The 15,143-nt window shown below is 27.9% G+C and overlaps 1 protein-coding gene across 2 annotated transcripts in view; it reads left to right on the top strand.

The window, feature by feature from the left end:
* The window catches only part of LOC145969210 (calcium/calmodulin-dependent protein kinase kinase 2), a 71,592-nt gene extending 56,536 nt beyond the window's left edge, over positions 1-15,056 (top strand). For both annotated transcript variants that reach the window (XM_083095133.1, XM_083095134.1), the window contains 3 exons: positions 5,648-6,010; positions 8,150-8,337; positions 8,915-15,056. In XM_083095133.1, coding sequence (XP_082951259.1) covers positions 5,648-6,010; positions 8,150-8,337; positions 8,915-8,969 — 606 coding nt within the window. In that variant the 3' untranslated portion in view covers positions 8,970-15,056. The remainder of the gene's footprint in view (positions 1-5,647; positions 6,011-8,149; positions 8,338-8,914) is intronic.
* Positions 15,057-15,143: the final 87 nt, after the last annotated feature.

The following is a 15,143-nucleotide window of genomic DNA, read 5'->3' as shown; positions in this document are numbered from 1 at the left end:
TTTTATTAACAATTTATTTTCACGACGAAAATGAGCTCTCTTTTTCACGCTGTGTATTTCTTCCTGAATTTATTTCAATATTAGTTCAATATCAAATATTTAATTTTCGTCATAATTTAAATAAAATTTTTAATTTTTGAAATTTATTTTAATTTAATTTATACTCTTCAAAAATTAAATTCGATAAATTGCATTGAATCTATCGTGAGTAAATCAATTAAATAAAAGAAATATAAATTAATTTCATTAAGAAATGTAAGAGTGTGTTAATGGAACAAATGATGACAAAGATTTCCATTAAACATTTACAAAAAAACTTAATAACATAAATAATTAATAAAAATTTAATAAGATGAAGAGAAAAATTTAGAGATAAACAAATAGGAAAATTTATCATTTCATTAATCTCTAATATATGCATGCAAATTTTATTTCAACAAAATCTTAAGACAAACGTATAAATGTATATAATAGATAAATTTTGAATTTTTCATGTTTTTTAGAAATTTTTGTAAAAATATACTTTATTCATTTCTTTTTACGAAAAGATTATCTTAATTGCAAAAGTGTAAAGTAAAGAACATGGAAACATGTAATATTCATGAATCAACACATTAGTTTATCGTGCATGTTTTATCGTTATTGAAATTCCCTCACAAGTTTAACTAATTTAGTGGTTAGTAAGTTTGTTTAATTAAGGGATATAAACATGCGAGCGATGCACTATAAATTCCGAGTCTTCTCGAAATAGTTCTACATATATGTTTTGCTCCAAACCTTCATATTTCTTAGTTATAAATCAGAGCTAACGTGTATAAACATATGAATAATTATAAAACAATAATATAGTGTGCAATCTAATAAGAAAAAAAAAATTATTTTAGCGGTTAATAAGTGTATTTAATTAAGGGATATAAACATGCGAGTGATGCACTATAAATTCCGAGCTTTCTCGAAATAATTTTATATATATGTTTTGAAACTTTCATATTTCTTGGTAAATCAAAGCTAACGTAAACATTTGAATCATTATAGAACAATAATACACTGTGCAACCTAATAAGAAAAAATAGTAAGAATTTTAATATTTAAAGATTTGATACGTATTATTTATGCATCATCTGCACCTATTCCCAGCCGACTAAGGATATTTTAAATGTCATAGAATATAAAGTTCACGGACGTGTTTATCTCTGAGGCTGGATTCCCATAAGCTTTTTATAGATAAGAAACATTTTCTTTGTGGATCTAAACATAGAAGCTTGACATTTACAGATTGTTTTACGGATGATATAATGCGTATCAAGATATATATATATATATATATATATATATATATATATATATATATGTATATATATATATATATCTTGATACGCATTATATATATTTATAAAATAAAATAGAAAATAATCTTTTATTTCAAAAAGGAAAATTCTCAATTAGAATACAGGAAATTGTAAAAAAAAATTAAATACTTTTTATATGTCAAAGATTGAATTTTGTATAGAAAAAAATTCAAAATGTTATAAATTTTAAAGAGAACATTTTTTTATGTATCATTATCTTTAACATAAAAATAAGCGTTTTATATTAAGCATTTTTAATAAATTGGAAATAAAATAAAAATTTATAATTTATCCTGACAATGAATAAGATGTCCTACACAGGAAAGCCAGCGCGACATCTTTGCGTCGTCATTAACAACTTTCTCACAAACATTATTTAATTAATCGCCTCTTTAATTATGCACCATCATCGCGGAACTCGCAACTTCCGCCGTCGGCACTACATGACTTCCGCAAATGAAGCATCCCAACTATACTATGTCAGAATACATTATATTCTGCTGTGTAGTAATTGCAATGCAGAGTATTGAGCTGTACTTTGATATACAGTTTCCAAATATTACTATTCACTAGTGGCATTATCATATTTCAAAAAGCAGGGAGAATTTATATAATTTAAATATATATATAACATTAAAATAAATTTATTAATTAATAAGTAAAATATTTAAAAATGGCTAAATTTTAAAATTATTGTAATACTTCGCTAATTATATTTAAAACTCTCTCGTGGAATCTAATGATCAATTTTTTATTATAGCTATTATTGTCCTGTGCATATAAATTTTGAAAATGATTTTTAAACTTTATCTAAATTTTTTATTTTCTTTTTGACAACTCTAGATAATCTAAAGAAATTTTAAAATTGCGCAACGAAAAAGAGAGGAGGAAATTCTTTCTTATTTTATTATGTTATAATTACGTTATATATTAAATTCAGAAAGTAATCCAATAGAAAATTACACATTCAATGTGCTCATTTTATAGATGAGCATCTGTAATCATTCGTTTACATTCGGCAACAAGGACGAAGTGATACTGTGTCCTCTGTGTCGCTTGCTGAAAGCCCCTAAAATCACGCGTTAAACGTTCTTTCTTTGTTCTTCGATCTTGTCAATCGAAAACGCGCCGGATTGCAATCAAATAGATTGAGTAATATAATCATCTACAGATTCACATGCGACGCTCCTGACATATCGCGTGCAACGCTCTCGACTCGTCACGTGCGCGACACATTCTCAGTTGACGCGAAGTTCCGGAACTGGCGGATCGACTATAATAACAAATATACGCGCCACACACATAAAGAAAAAGAGAGACAAAAAATACGTATTTTTTGTCCTTCATTAGTAGTCATACGTTAGTATAGGAAACATATAAAAAGATATTTACACGTAATTTTTTTCTCTTTTTCTAGACAATTTTATATAATCCGTACATAGCTTTATATGCGTGAACACGTACAAATACACACACACACACACACACACACATCGTACGCGAGTAAATAATGTGATAATCTGACCTGTCTCAACTAATTCATCCTTGTCCCTCGATGTTCCTCGATGTTTCTCGGTGCTTTTCGACGTTCCTCAATATTGTTCGATGTCTCTGGATGCTCCTTGATGCTTCAAACACTCGCGAAAACTCGTCGAACATTATTATATACGCACAAAAAGAATCTTTCGAGCACCTTTTGACGCAGAACAACGATTTCGCCGATTTCGATTATCGAGAAACGTTTTCATCATAATCGCGAATCAATTAACACGCGAAGATTCGACACTCCCGATATTCGTTCGTACACGAAATTTGAAATGGATAAAGGATGCGGGAACGCGACTTGTCCGCGCGTCGACGACGCGTACAATGAAGTCAATGTTTACGTGCGCGCCTAAATTCAGTCATGTGATGACGACCAAGGTCGCGCGAAAATTCCTCGGAGAGAGAAAGAGATAGAGAGAAAGATACGATTGAAATATATTAACGAGAACATTAATCGCGATTATTATGATAGAACAATCTATAAATAGGAAATCTAAGCAGCATAGTAATAGCTCATATTTTATTATAATTAGAAAGAGAGAATTTTTAGAAGCATCTGCTTTCATTATAATACTATTATACAGAATTAATTCGTTGAATAATGCTATTAATACTCGGAAATTCCATTTGCAAACTCACTATTGACAGCGTATCAAAATGATTGATATCTGCGTGCAAATATCCAATATACAGAACGCGAGAGGGCCCGGGCCGATTATGTATCACTTTAATTACATGATTTCCGCGAATCTGTTAATATATCAACATCACACACAATTACACGTTACTAGATTCGGCACTCCCGACACTCGTTCGTACACGAAACTCGAATTCGAATGGATAAAAAACGTGGGAACGCGATGCGAACGTGACTCGGCCGACAACGTGTATAGTGAAGTAAACAGCGCTTACATGCGCGCCTAAATTCACGGTCACGTGATGACGCGACGCAAGGTCGCGCGAAAATTCCTGAGAGAGAGAAAGAGACAGGGAGATAGAGAGGGAGCGATACGATTGAAAAATATTAACGAGAATATTAATATTGCGATTGTTATGATCGAACAATCTGTAACAATCTTTTAGTAAAATCTCTCTTAATCAGAAGAGAATTTTCCGAAGTATCTGATTTCATTATAATACTTAAATACTAATTACGCAGAATTAAACTTCGTTGAATAATGCTATTAATACTCGGAAATTCCATTTGCAAACTCACTATTGACAGCATATCAAAATGTTTGATATTTGCATGCAAACATTCAGTGCATACAGAATGCGAGACGACCGACGCCGATTAGGTATATCGAGATTTACGTAAAATCACATCATCCTACGTATCTGTTAATATAACCGAGATCACATAGAATTGTTACTAGATTCGACACTTCCGACACTCATTCATGTACGAAATTCTTCCAATAAAAAGATAAAAGACCAAAAGCGAGGTGGAACGTGACTCGTTTACGCACTCGACATACGACGTGAAGTAAAACGCTTACGAAATTTAGTGACGTCATAACGTTCAAATTCGCGCGTGTTTGAAAATTTTTCACAGCGATACGATTATATTAATAAAAGCGTTAATATTGCAAACAATGTTGTTATTACTGTAAAACAATCTGTAATAAAGATACATTATTTATTGATAAATATTTATCGTTTATTTATTATTTATTAACAATTTATATATTTCGAATATCGTGTGTATGTGTTGCATACATACATAGACCACAATATTCGAAATTTATAACTATTAATAAATAATATGCTTAATAAATGCAAGAAATAACAATAATTCATTCAATCGTAATTAAAGCATCTCTCGATATTCATAATCAATTTCCGACGTCTTACACTCTATCGGACTGAATATTTGTAGAAGATATTAAAAGCTTTAAAGGCAAAACAAAACGACAATCTCATATTTTTCTCATTATTGAGAAAATTATTTCTGAATTATTAAAATTATTAAATTTATTAAAATATTTAAAATAGAAAAATCACATTTTTTAATTTTCAAAGTAAAATATCACGCTGTTATTAAAAAATCAACTCACAAAATATTACAAGGAGAAAATCTGTTACATTATAATAAGCAATGGCAAACAATAGACTAATATATTTATAATGTAATCATTAAATGTGATCTTTTCGCATAATCGCATAGGATTGTATGATCCGATTATACAATCCTACGCACTGTACAAGCTTAAATTTGCGTATTACATTGTACAAATAACATTATTACTGAATGTACTCACGGCACTTTCGCATTTTTCTCTCAATAAAATTTTTTACAACTTATCAGCTGTTTTGCTGCTGGATGGATTTACAAATTATTTATTTAAATATAACGATATAGATTAGATATATAACACAATATAGAACCAGAATTTGGCTTATGCTTTGAAATTTTAAATTGATATTACATATATGCTGTCAATACAAATTCATTTATATCGTCCAATAGATCGAGCAGATTTCTATATCAAATCAATCATGTATAATTTATTGTTTAATAAAGATTATCAATATTATTTATCGTTATTAAAATACTTATGTAACGTTGCTTTAAAATATTTTATAGTTTAATAATATATTAGCAAATATTTTAAATTCAACTTTCTAAATAGTAAAAATGTCAAATATTTTTTAAATTATAAAACAATAAAGTATTCTAATCAATAAATCTCATTTTATATAACTATCTTTAGCGAATTAAAAATTGATCAAGAATATATATTTGATTCTAGCCCTGCGATGTATGGTCAATGGGAGTTACGTTATACGCACTCGTGGCAGGACATCTGCCCTGGAATGATTCCGATGGCAGACCTATTCATGAAATTGTTCGTAATGAACCGCTCGTATTTCCTTCGCATCGCATGTCCCCAAATATGCGCGATCTGATTGGGCGGATGCTTGATAAAGTGCCGGAAAGTCGAATCACGATCTCGAAGATGAAGCAGCACTCGTGGCTGACTAATAACGCAACCGAACCACTGCCGAGCGAGACCGATAACTGTCGTGTACCAGTCACCGTAACCGAAGAAGAAGTCATAAGACTCGGTACCTTGCTTATGGTCAAGAATATGCTGAAACAGCATAGTTTTCAGGTGAGTGAAGATTGTATATTTGATCCTAAAAATTCGGAAAAATCGAGAAAATGACTTTAACATTGCATTAGCGAGAAAACTAGGGAAAAAATGTAGAAGAATTTTTGAGGATACAACGATGAATGTGTTTACTTTCTGTCATAGTTGTTTTTTAATTAGAAAATAAAGATAAAAAATAGATTTGGAAAGTACAACAATTAATATAACAATTACTAGTGAACAGAGTTGGTAAATAAAAGCCGAAGTGTGGTATATTGAAGCACAAGAAAGAAACCTTTTTTTTTATTAATATATTCCAAAATATCCAATATCGTTAAAATTGAATACCGTCTGAAACTTAATGTATATAGTAAAATATATTGAATATTTTGAAATAAATTAATAAAATGAAAAAAGGTTTTTTCTTGCGCTTCAATGACTTTTATCTATCAATTTTGTCCATCTAGTAATTGTTATGCTATATTTAATTAGATTTATTAAATCGCGAACACTAAATTGTTAAATATATTTTGATCGAAATGCAAAATGCATTCTTCCTTTTCTCTTTGAAAAAAATCGTAACACTATAAGCGTTACTGATCTCTGACAAATCACAATGCAATCATTTTCTCGCGAATGTATTCAAATGGAAGCAATTTGTTCATGAAACATTTGTGATACGCGGATATCAGAAAGCAGGCTCTGTCATATGATCGCTTTTACAACATGTCATAACGATGTATTCCGATATGTATCCGTTTAACTTCGATACGATGCGTGCTCGCGTAAATATTACATAACGACAGTTTCGACAGGTGTACGTCGATAATGTCAATAGATGTATATTCATGTTTAATCTTACAAAATATAAATACAAGCACTTGATTTCGCGCATCAGTTATATATCATGGTTTTTATAATATTTGGTTTTAATAATGAAATAATTATTGAAAGCAGAACGATCGTTTATCGGATTACATTGGTGTGTTAGATGAGCTTTGTTTTACATACGATTCTATTTGTCTACATGTCAATAATACTTCAGTAACGCTTCAGCTCTTTAACAACATCAATAGAAATACCTCATTATATACACGCTGTGAAATACCAGAGATTTCAGCAGTATTTTATTTATCTTTTTAAAAAGAAGAAAAGAGAGAAAGAGCATGATTTTTTGCTTGTGAAACAATTAAATGTAATAATTAAAATAATATTTAGAGCGCGTCAATTATTCTTGACTTATAATTTATTTATATCAAATAAACATTTCATATTATTAACTAAATATTATATTATATATTTCTAATAGATAGAATAATACGTACAAAATTTATTGATGTTCATAGCATGTTTTTATTATGATTATCTTAAATTAAAATTAAAATAGAAAAAATGTGGTTTGTAAAAATATGAAAGTATATTCGATAAAATTTTCTACGATTCTCTTAAAAGATTGCGAAATTCAAATCAAAATTCAATCAACCACAAATTCTATTGAACATACCAGCACACATACTAACTACTACATCGTCTGGCATCATAACATTTGCTGGTCATAATGTTTAACTACTGACCAGATCACTTACACCAAAACAATTACTGTCCATAATGAATGTTCAGCTAACCGTGCAAAATAATATGATTATACATCTCGCAACAACCACACACACAAAGTGACCATAATCAATCGACGATCGCTGGTATAGTTATTGAAAGACAATGCAAGATTTATATAATATATGTGTAATATTTAATTTTAACAATATTTAATAAATATAAATAATTATAAAAATCCTACCTAAAAACCAATCTCAAAATCAATAATTTCGAATTTTAATTTTATACTTTTCTTGAGAATAGAAATGGAAAATAGACAATCATAATTATAGATACAAATATATTTTTGAATAATTTTAATCACGAAATCCTTGTTACATTCAAACTCGCAGCATTCTCAATATTAAAACATTTATTTATTCATGTCTTTTCTTCATTCATGTAAAATTCACATGGAATTGATCTTTCAAGCGAATTAGCATTTTTATCGCCGATGCAAAAAGTCGATTCGCAAACTTCGCAAAGAAAGTCAACATTCAACGTATTCCGCAATTATCAGGGTAAAACACTAAGGAGAAATTGCAAATTAATTTCATTTCTCAGAATCCATTCTTGCCTAAGCGACTTGGACGAACGGCAAATAACGGTACGCAATCACCGGCGAGTGGACAAGAAAGTGGCGTATCTTCTTCACCGCAACATGATGCAAGAGACGCGAAGACAGAACGTTTTCACGAGACCGGGAGAAGCAATTCCGCACCGGATTCCTATGATTGGCACACAAGTGGCAGGTAAACATTATTCTACTTATAGAAATAGGATAGAGATTTTTTTATATATTCTACTTCAAAATTTTCTCATGCCTTTTATATATAATGGAATTCTATTTAGCAAATTCTCATTCGCACCAAAACATATTTATCAAAAGAAATAACACAAATATACGACAAATTGTATTATTCGAATGTATGTCGATTCGTTTAGAAAAATGTCTCTATAGAAATATATAAATGTTCGTATTCAAGATCGTAATCACATTTAAATTTATAAAACGTACATTTTAAAATGCTTTATTTTATAGATCTTTCTAACTTCATATTTTATTTAAGAAATTACATATTCATTCAAGCTATGATTATGTAATTTAATCATAAATATGTCATTCTGCAGATTTATTATTCATGTCACAGTTATTGTATTAATTTTTTACACACAATACGCGTAATTTATTCTTATTTTGTTTATCGGAAGAATAAATCGTATTGGCTATTTAAATATAAATCAATTGATAATAAAAGGCAATATTGCATTAGTATTGCCTCTACGCATTTATCAATTTTTTTTTTAAATTGCCTCATTTATTGACAGACAAATATCGGTGGAAAATCCTTTGTCGCCAGTGACAGAAACCGAGAGAAGGTAGTGGTATTATCAATATGAAGTAACACAAAATAAGGAAATACATCCCAATCTTTAGATGACAGATCAACATCAAATGGAAAGCATCGATCGCGATCCAGCGATTGCGACATCAAAAGACAAATTCATCAAACGAACCAACGAAAAATTAATCTTCCAAATAAATGTTATCGATTTCATTCTCATTGCTTTTATCGTTAAAATTGCGGAACGTTATCTTCAGTTTTACAAATAGGAGCTTTTCGTGAGTTATTTACGTTGCGATATGCAAAAATTCTCCAAACCGGCGAGGCTGATAAAAACGCGGGTCGAAGGCTTATTGGAAATTTTTCGCTAGATCTCACAATTTTTAATATAAATAAAAATATAATATGACGGTTGAATATTTTATATTATAATATGATGATAGAGTCAGTTGTCATATCTCTGATTGTTGGTTGATGGTGCATAAGATGGTGTTATTTACAATTAATGATCACACATAAATATATATATATATATATATATATATATATATATATAAAAGATAGAGTTATGATTATATTTACGTATATTTCGCTATTGACTGCCAATATTGTCTACATAATGAAGTCTTGGCAAATTGTAATTGCTATAACGTGTAGTATCATTAAATGATTAATCACCATTATATTATCTTTTTGTTGTTTTTTATTTAAAGTAATTCTTATTAATATTTGTATAAAAATTTTGAATGACTAATATTTGTATAAAAAAGTAATTTATACAAATAATAAAAATTAATAAAGTACTATACGTATCATTATGGCAATTTCTCAGAAATTGAAAAAACGATTAAATATTTATAAACAATTTTGTTCAATAATGTATATATAATAAGAGATAATATAAAATGTGATTTATCTAATTTCAAATTATATCATACATAACAAGAAATTGAATTTTATGATGTAAGTTACAATTAGTCGGGAAGTTGATGGTATAAAATTTGATGGTATTCTTGTCACGTGATAGGTTATGATAAATTTTATCGCGTTAAAATGTGTATATGATATCTGAAAGATAGCAAATGGTTAATTTAATGATGAAAGATTCGAAATGAAGCATGCCTCGCCGGATTTTACATTCCATTAATATCATAAGGAAAGTATTTTTAAATAACTTCAAGATTTATCGCTATGTTCTACCAATCTAGTATTAGAGAGAGAATCTCATTATAAAAACATTTTATTTTTTATATATTATCACAGTAACGTAAAAATGTCATGCTAAAAGTTCACAGTATGAGTAATTTACAATATTTACAAAACTTTTTATATTTGTATATTTACAATATTTACAATATTTTCTTCTTTTTTTATAAATCTTATTTTTCATTTGTCGTCACATTCGATTTTGATGTTAAATGTTAAAATTTAAAGTGAATATCAATTTTACGAATACTCGGTTTATCAAATTTTCACGTCAACTTAGATAAAATAGTATGAAAGAACAGAATATGTCATATTTGCAATCAATATGGATTTTATAATAGATTCTGTAAAAAAATAAGCAATATAAATATGCAAATATAAATAACGCAAGTATAAATCTACACGTTGCAGATACTAGCTTTCATGAACATGCTATATTAAACAGGAATTAATTAAAATATAAGACAAAATATTTAATTACGATTTAACCAAAGTTATTAGCCAAAAATTTATAGCTAAAAATTTCATTAAAAGTAATATTTCTAAAATGCATAAGAAAAGTTCTGACTTACTGCTGTGATATATTTCTCATTATAATTAATTAAATTCTCTTCTAAACTAGATTGGCAGATTCGAATAAATTAAAAAAAAAAGTAATTAACAATTGTCCCAAGAAAAGTGAATAAGATTTCTTGCACATATATATAATTTTTTTAGCCGCACGATTAATTTGTAATTTATATGAGTACCAATAAAATATTTTGTAATCAATTAATTCCAGAGAGAAATCATTAGAATTATATTATTTTACAAATAAAACTAATAAAAAATTGATTAAATTTTTTAATTAAATATACATATATAAATTATATAACTATGTATATAAAAAAATATGTAATTGTTTATTATAATATAAATTAATATTTATTTTTAAATATAAACTTTTATTTAATTATATAAATTTTTATATTTTACATATATTTTAAATCTATTATTAATTTACATATATATCTCTCAGAGTTTTATAATATTCTTCTATTTTAAATAAGTTATGATTCTGATTACTTGATGGCCCTTTTTCATTTTGCGCAATGATTTCTCTCAGATTGAGATTTTCGAGATCATCCTTTCGCTATTTATATGCAAAACTCACGTTTTTTCATATTCTCGCAAAAAATGGAAAAAAAGGAAGAACATGTTACATTTTTAAAATTATCGTGATAAATCTTATGTGTATACAACCTCTGTATATAACATGTTTCCATCGATGTTTTTTCTACCGTAATTACGCGGCGAGAAAACCGCTCATATGTGCCCGAGATTTTATCGTCGATATAAATGTCAGATTTTTGCAATTCACTCCCGATTTACAAACCGCGTAGGTTGTATAGTTGTACATATATGTAAAGGTGTACGTATATTGTATTCATATTTTGTATGTATGATATTCATATTTTTTAAATACATAGGCTCGTAAATGAAAATCCGCGATACAACGATGTTCTTTTTAGGTTCGTATTATTCAATATGTTTTTCTTTATATAACAATAAAAATTTTATAGACTTTATCAATAATAAAATTCTTAACGTATATTTTGTAGATTATAATATCTACAGAAATTGTTATTTGGAATTTTATTATAATTGCAATTTACAATTTGCTTCCTATTCTACATTCATAATAAATAAAATTTGTGTGCTTTTAATTACAAATATATATCTGCTAAAATTATACTTTAAGAAAGAGAAATATAAAAAGTTTCAAAAAATTTGGAAATTTTTTAAGTATAATCTTTAATGAAAAATAACATTTATTTTTTAATTTGAATTGTCTTGTATTATAAGACTTTAGCGTTAAAGAATGAATAATTAAGTGATTTGGTTGAATTCATAAAGTTTATTATACTCGAAATTTTATAATTTCTCCATTGTATTTTAATGGCGCCAAACGACCAAGAAAAGGCAACTAAAGGGAGACTCGTGATTTCATTGGACCTTATTGAAACACGGGGGACCATATAAAACAAATGTATGAATTTAAGAGGTAGATTTTTCAGAACTCACAGCGGGTGGTCCGAGATGCATCGTGTATCCTGAGCCTTGCACGCATCTCAATCTATTTCATACATATAATTATCACATGGAGACTGCGACGGACTTATTAGTCGATAAAGATAATTATCTAATATACAATTCAGCATTCGTGTTTTCATAAACTTTTATTTAACATGACAATTTTAGAGCATGAGTCTATGCGAACCAATGTATTCTCCATATTATTGCATAGGGAATAACGAGCCTTATAAAAAAATGGCGAATTAACGCCATGGGAGAAACAATATACATACACTTCCTAATACATTTACTAGATATACTTGGCAGCTTATAAATGAAGATCTGCATTGCATCGTACAAGATTGATTCTATATGCCTGTCTAATAATTCAAAATCTAGACAGTTATATTTAAAACTAAAAAAGTGATGCGAATAGGAATCCTTCCAGAAATATGGATGAAGTGTCTGCTGATAGCAAATACGCTAAAATTATTGTTATATATAATATTACATTATAATTATTCTTACAATAAATTTATAACTTTTTATATATTATTAAGTAAAATATAATTTATCAATTCGACATCGTTATAAATGAATTGTTAATTGAAATTATATATATATATATATATATATTCATCTTTTTGACATTTTTGTGTATTGGATTGTATCTAATATTTTTAATTTTTAAATATATTATTTTTTATCATAAATAAATATATATAAGCTCTTTCAAAAAAATACATTATATAGTAGAATTTAATATTTTTATAAGAAAAAGATTGGAAATAATAAATAAATGTTCTCTTTATGCAATTTGCTGTCAGTAGACATTTTCTGAATTGTTACGGGTATAAAATTATTGTTATTTAAACGGTTATATATAACACTTCGCATTGCGTTATCTTTATCACATATTGCACAAGATATTTTGTATCCTGTATTAGACACGCACTAAAAAAATCTTGCTGTTTCTTAATCTCATTGTAAAAACTAAACTATAGTGTACACACATTTTATGTCGGCTAAATACACTTAATATACTATTACTATCAAACGATTTAGATGATGAATCTCTGCACTCAATAATATCACGACCAAAAATTCTTACTGCTCAATCGAGACATTAATGGCTGATTTATAGAGAATTTGATTTTACTTGACAATCAATATATATTGCTCGATACATATACGTGTATATTAATATACACGAGATGTACATATATATTATTTCGATATTTCTACTTTCACTCTCTAATTACAAAATAATTTCCTTGTCAATTTTCAAAAGTTCTCTATTATATATATAGGAACTTTAACAAACAAAGAAATTACAATTTTCACTTTCTTAACACTCTCTTAGATATTAAATGCTTCAATTTTCTCTAGTATTAAATCCGAAATTTTACAGAATATTACTTGCTAAATGGTGAGTTGTGTGTTATTCACTATTTACAATTTCACAGAATCGCGCAGTATGACTTAAGAATCTCGTACAATTTATATTAAACATTTCCTTAAGTAAAAACTTACATAATTTATGAAGTGAATTGTTTATTTAATGTTTCAACATAGATTGCACGATATTGCAACTATCGCGCACAAAATTCCTAAACTAATGGATATGATGCCAATAAAAAGCAATTCTATATACCTTCCAATCGAAAACATTTCGTTAAAAAATTGTACTATCTTACCATATTTGGTATCTATAATAGTTCTCTCCGCTGAACTAGTTTCTATTTGCGATCAATTTTTCGAAACTAGTCGTCAAAATAAAAAAATTTTATGGCACATTTGTAATAACTGAAGTAATGTAATTGCTCGTCTATGTAATAAATCCTTTTTATCTTTACATTAATGTCAGTTGCCTTGCAAAACTCGACTCAACTATTAAATCTCTCGTGATTTATCTCCTATGCTACTGTTCTCCCTCGCGTATTAGCCTTTCATTAAGCCAATATAGAGTCTGTAAAAATTTTAATAGTCCACTTTAACTCATCCTACAGCTATTTCTCGGCAAATTAAAATATTGTACAATATATATACGAATATTGTTCAATAATCTTCCTTCGTCTATATGCTTTCGTGATATTACATATTTAGATATATATTTCAATTTTTACAGTTTTGTTTTCTTTCACTTTTTTCTTTTTTTTCCTTTCCATATGGCCCCTTAAATATTCACTTTTAAAACTATATATTCTAGAGCTAACAACATTACATACATATATTTTAGTTTATATAAATATGTATATTATATTTTTTATACACTTGAAAAAAATCTTCATTCCTTAGAAGATAATAAAAATTTCATTCATTCATCTATTACTCTTTAAATTATCGAATCTCCATATCGTATATGTAATGCTCAAACACTCAAAAAAAACACATTTCTTAATTATGTCTCACGTGACCGATCTCAATCTAATATTTTACATATTAATAATCGTCAAATCATAAGAAAAAAGATCCTGTTATCCAAAAACTGATCAGTAAGTTAATTTGATATAAGCTTGAAAGAGACAGAGATTTCAAATTTAACATGCTTTCTTTCTTTACTTTTCTTTCATTATAATGTATCACATACATTTGAGTGTTTCAGCACATAAAGACAAAACGCAAGATTCTCTGTTGATTAAGAAGGTGTAACTAGATCTATCTTGTACAAAAAAAAATTTAAGATATTCAAATATAATTGTAACATGACCGCCGATGATCTAGGTGAGCGTAAAAAACTTGCCCATGTTGCGCCCATTGAAATTCTTATTGTAAATTTATACATGAATATATTTTACTCTCGTGTACATTCTGCCGTTTTGTTAAATAAATTACATTCTGACTACGTCAGAAGCAGAAAGCTCTCTTCATGAGTTATTTTTTTCCTATACACATCGCTCTTAAAATTAGCATTTTGTGAAAAAATATGATACATATGTAATAAAATAAAA

The sequence above is a fragment of the Camponotus vicinus genome, unplaced genomic scaffold (genome assembly GCF_025532165.1).
Source record: "Camponotus vicinus isolate PSW18456_S1 unplaced genomic scaffold, iyCamVici1.0 SCAF_3, whole genome shotgun sequence".
NCBI classification, from domain to species: domain Eukaryota; kingdom Metazoa; phylum Arthropoda; class Insecta; order Hymenoptera; family Formicidae; genus Camponotus; species Camponotus vicinus.
The sequence above is the reverse complement of the archived record's forward strand: the minus strand, read 5'-3'. Positions and strand labels throughout refer to the sequence as shown.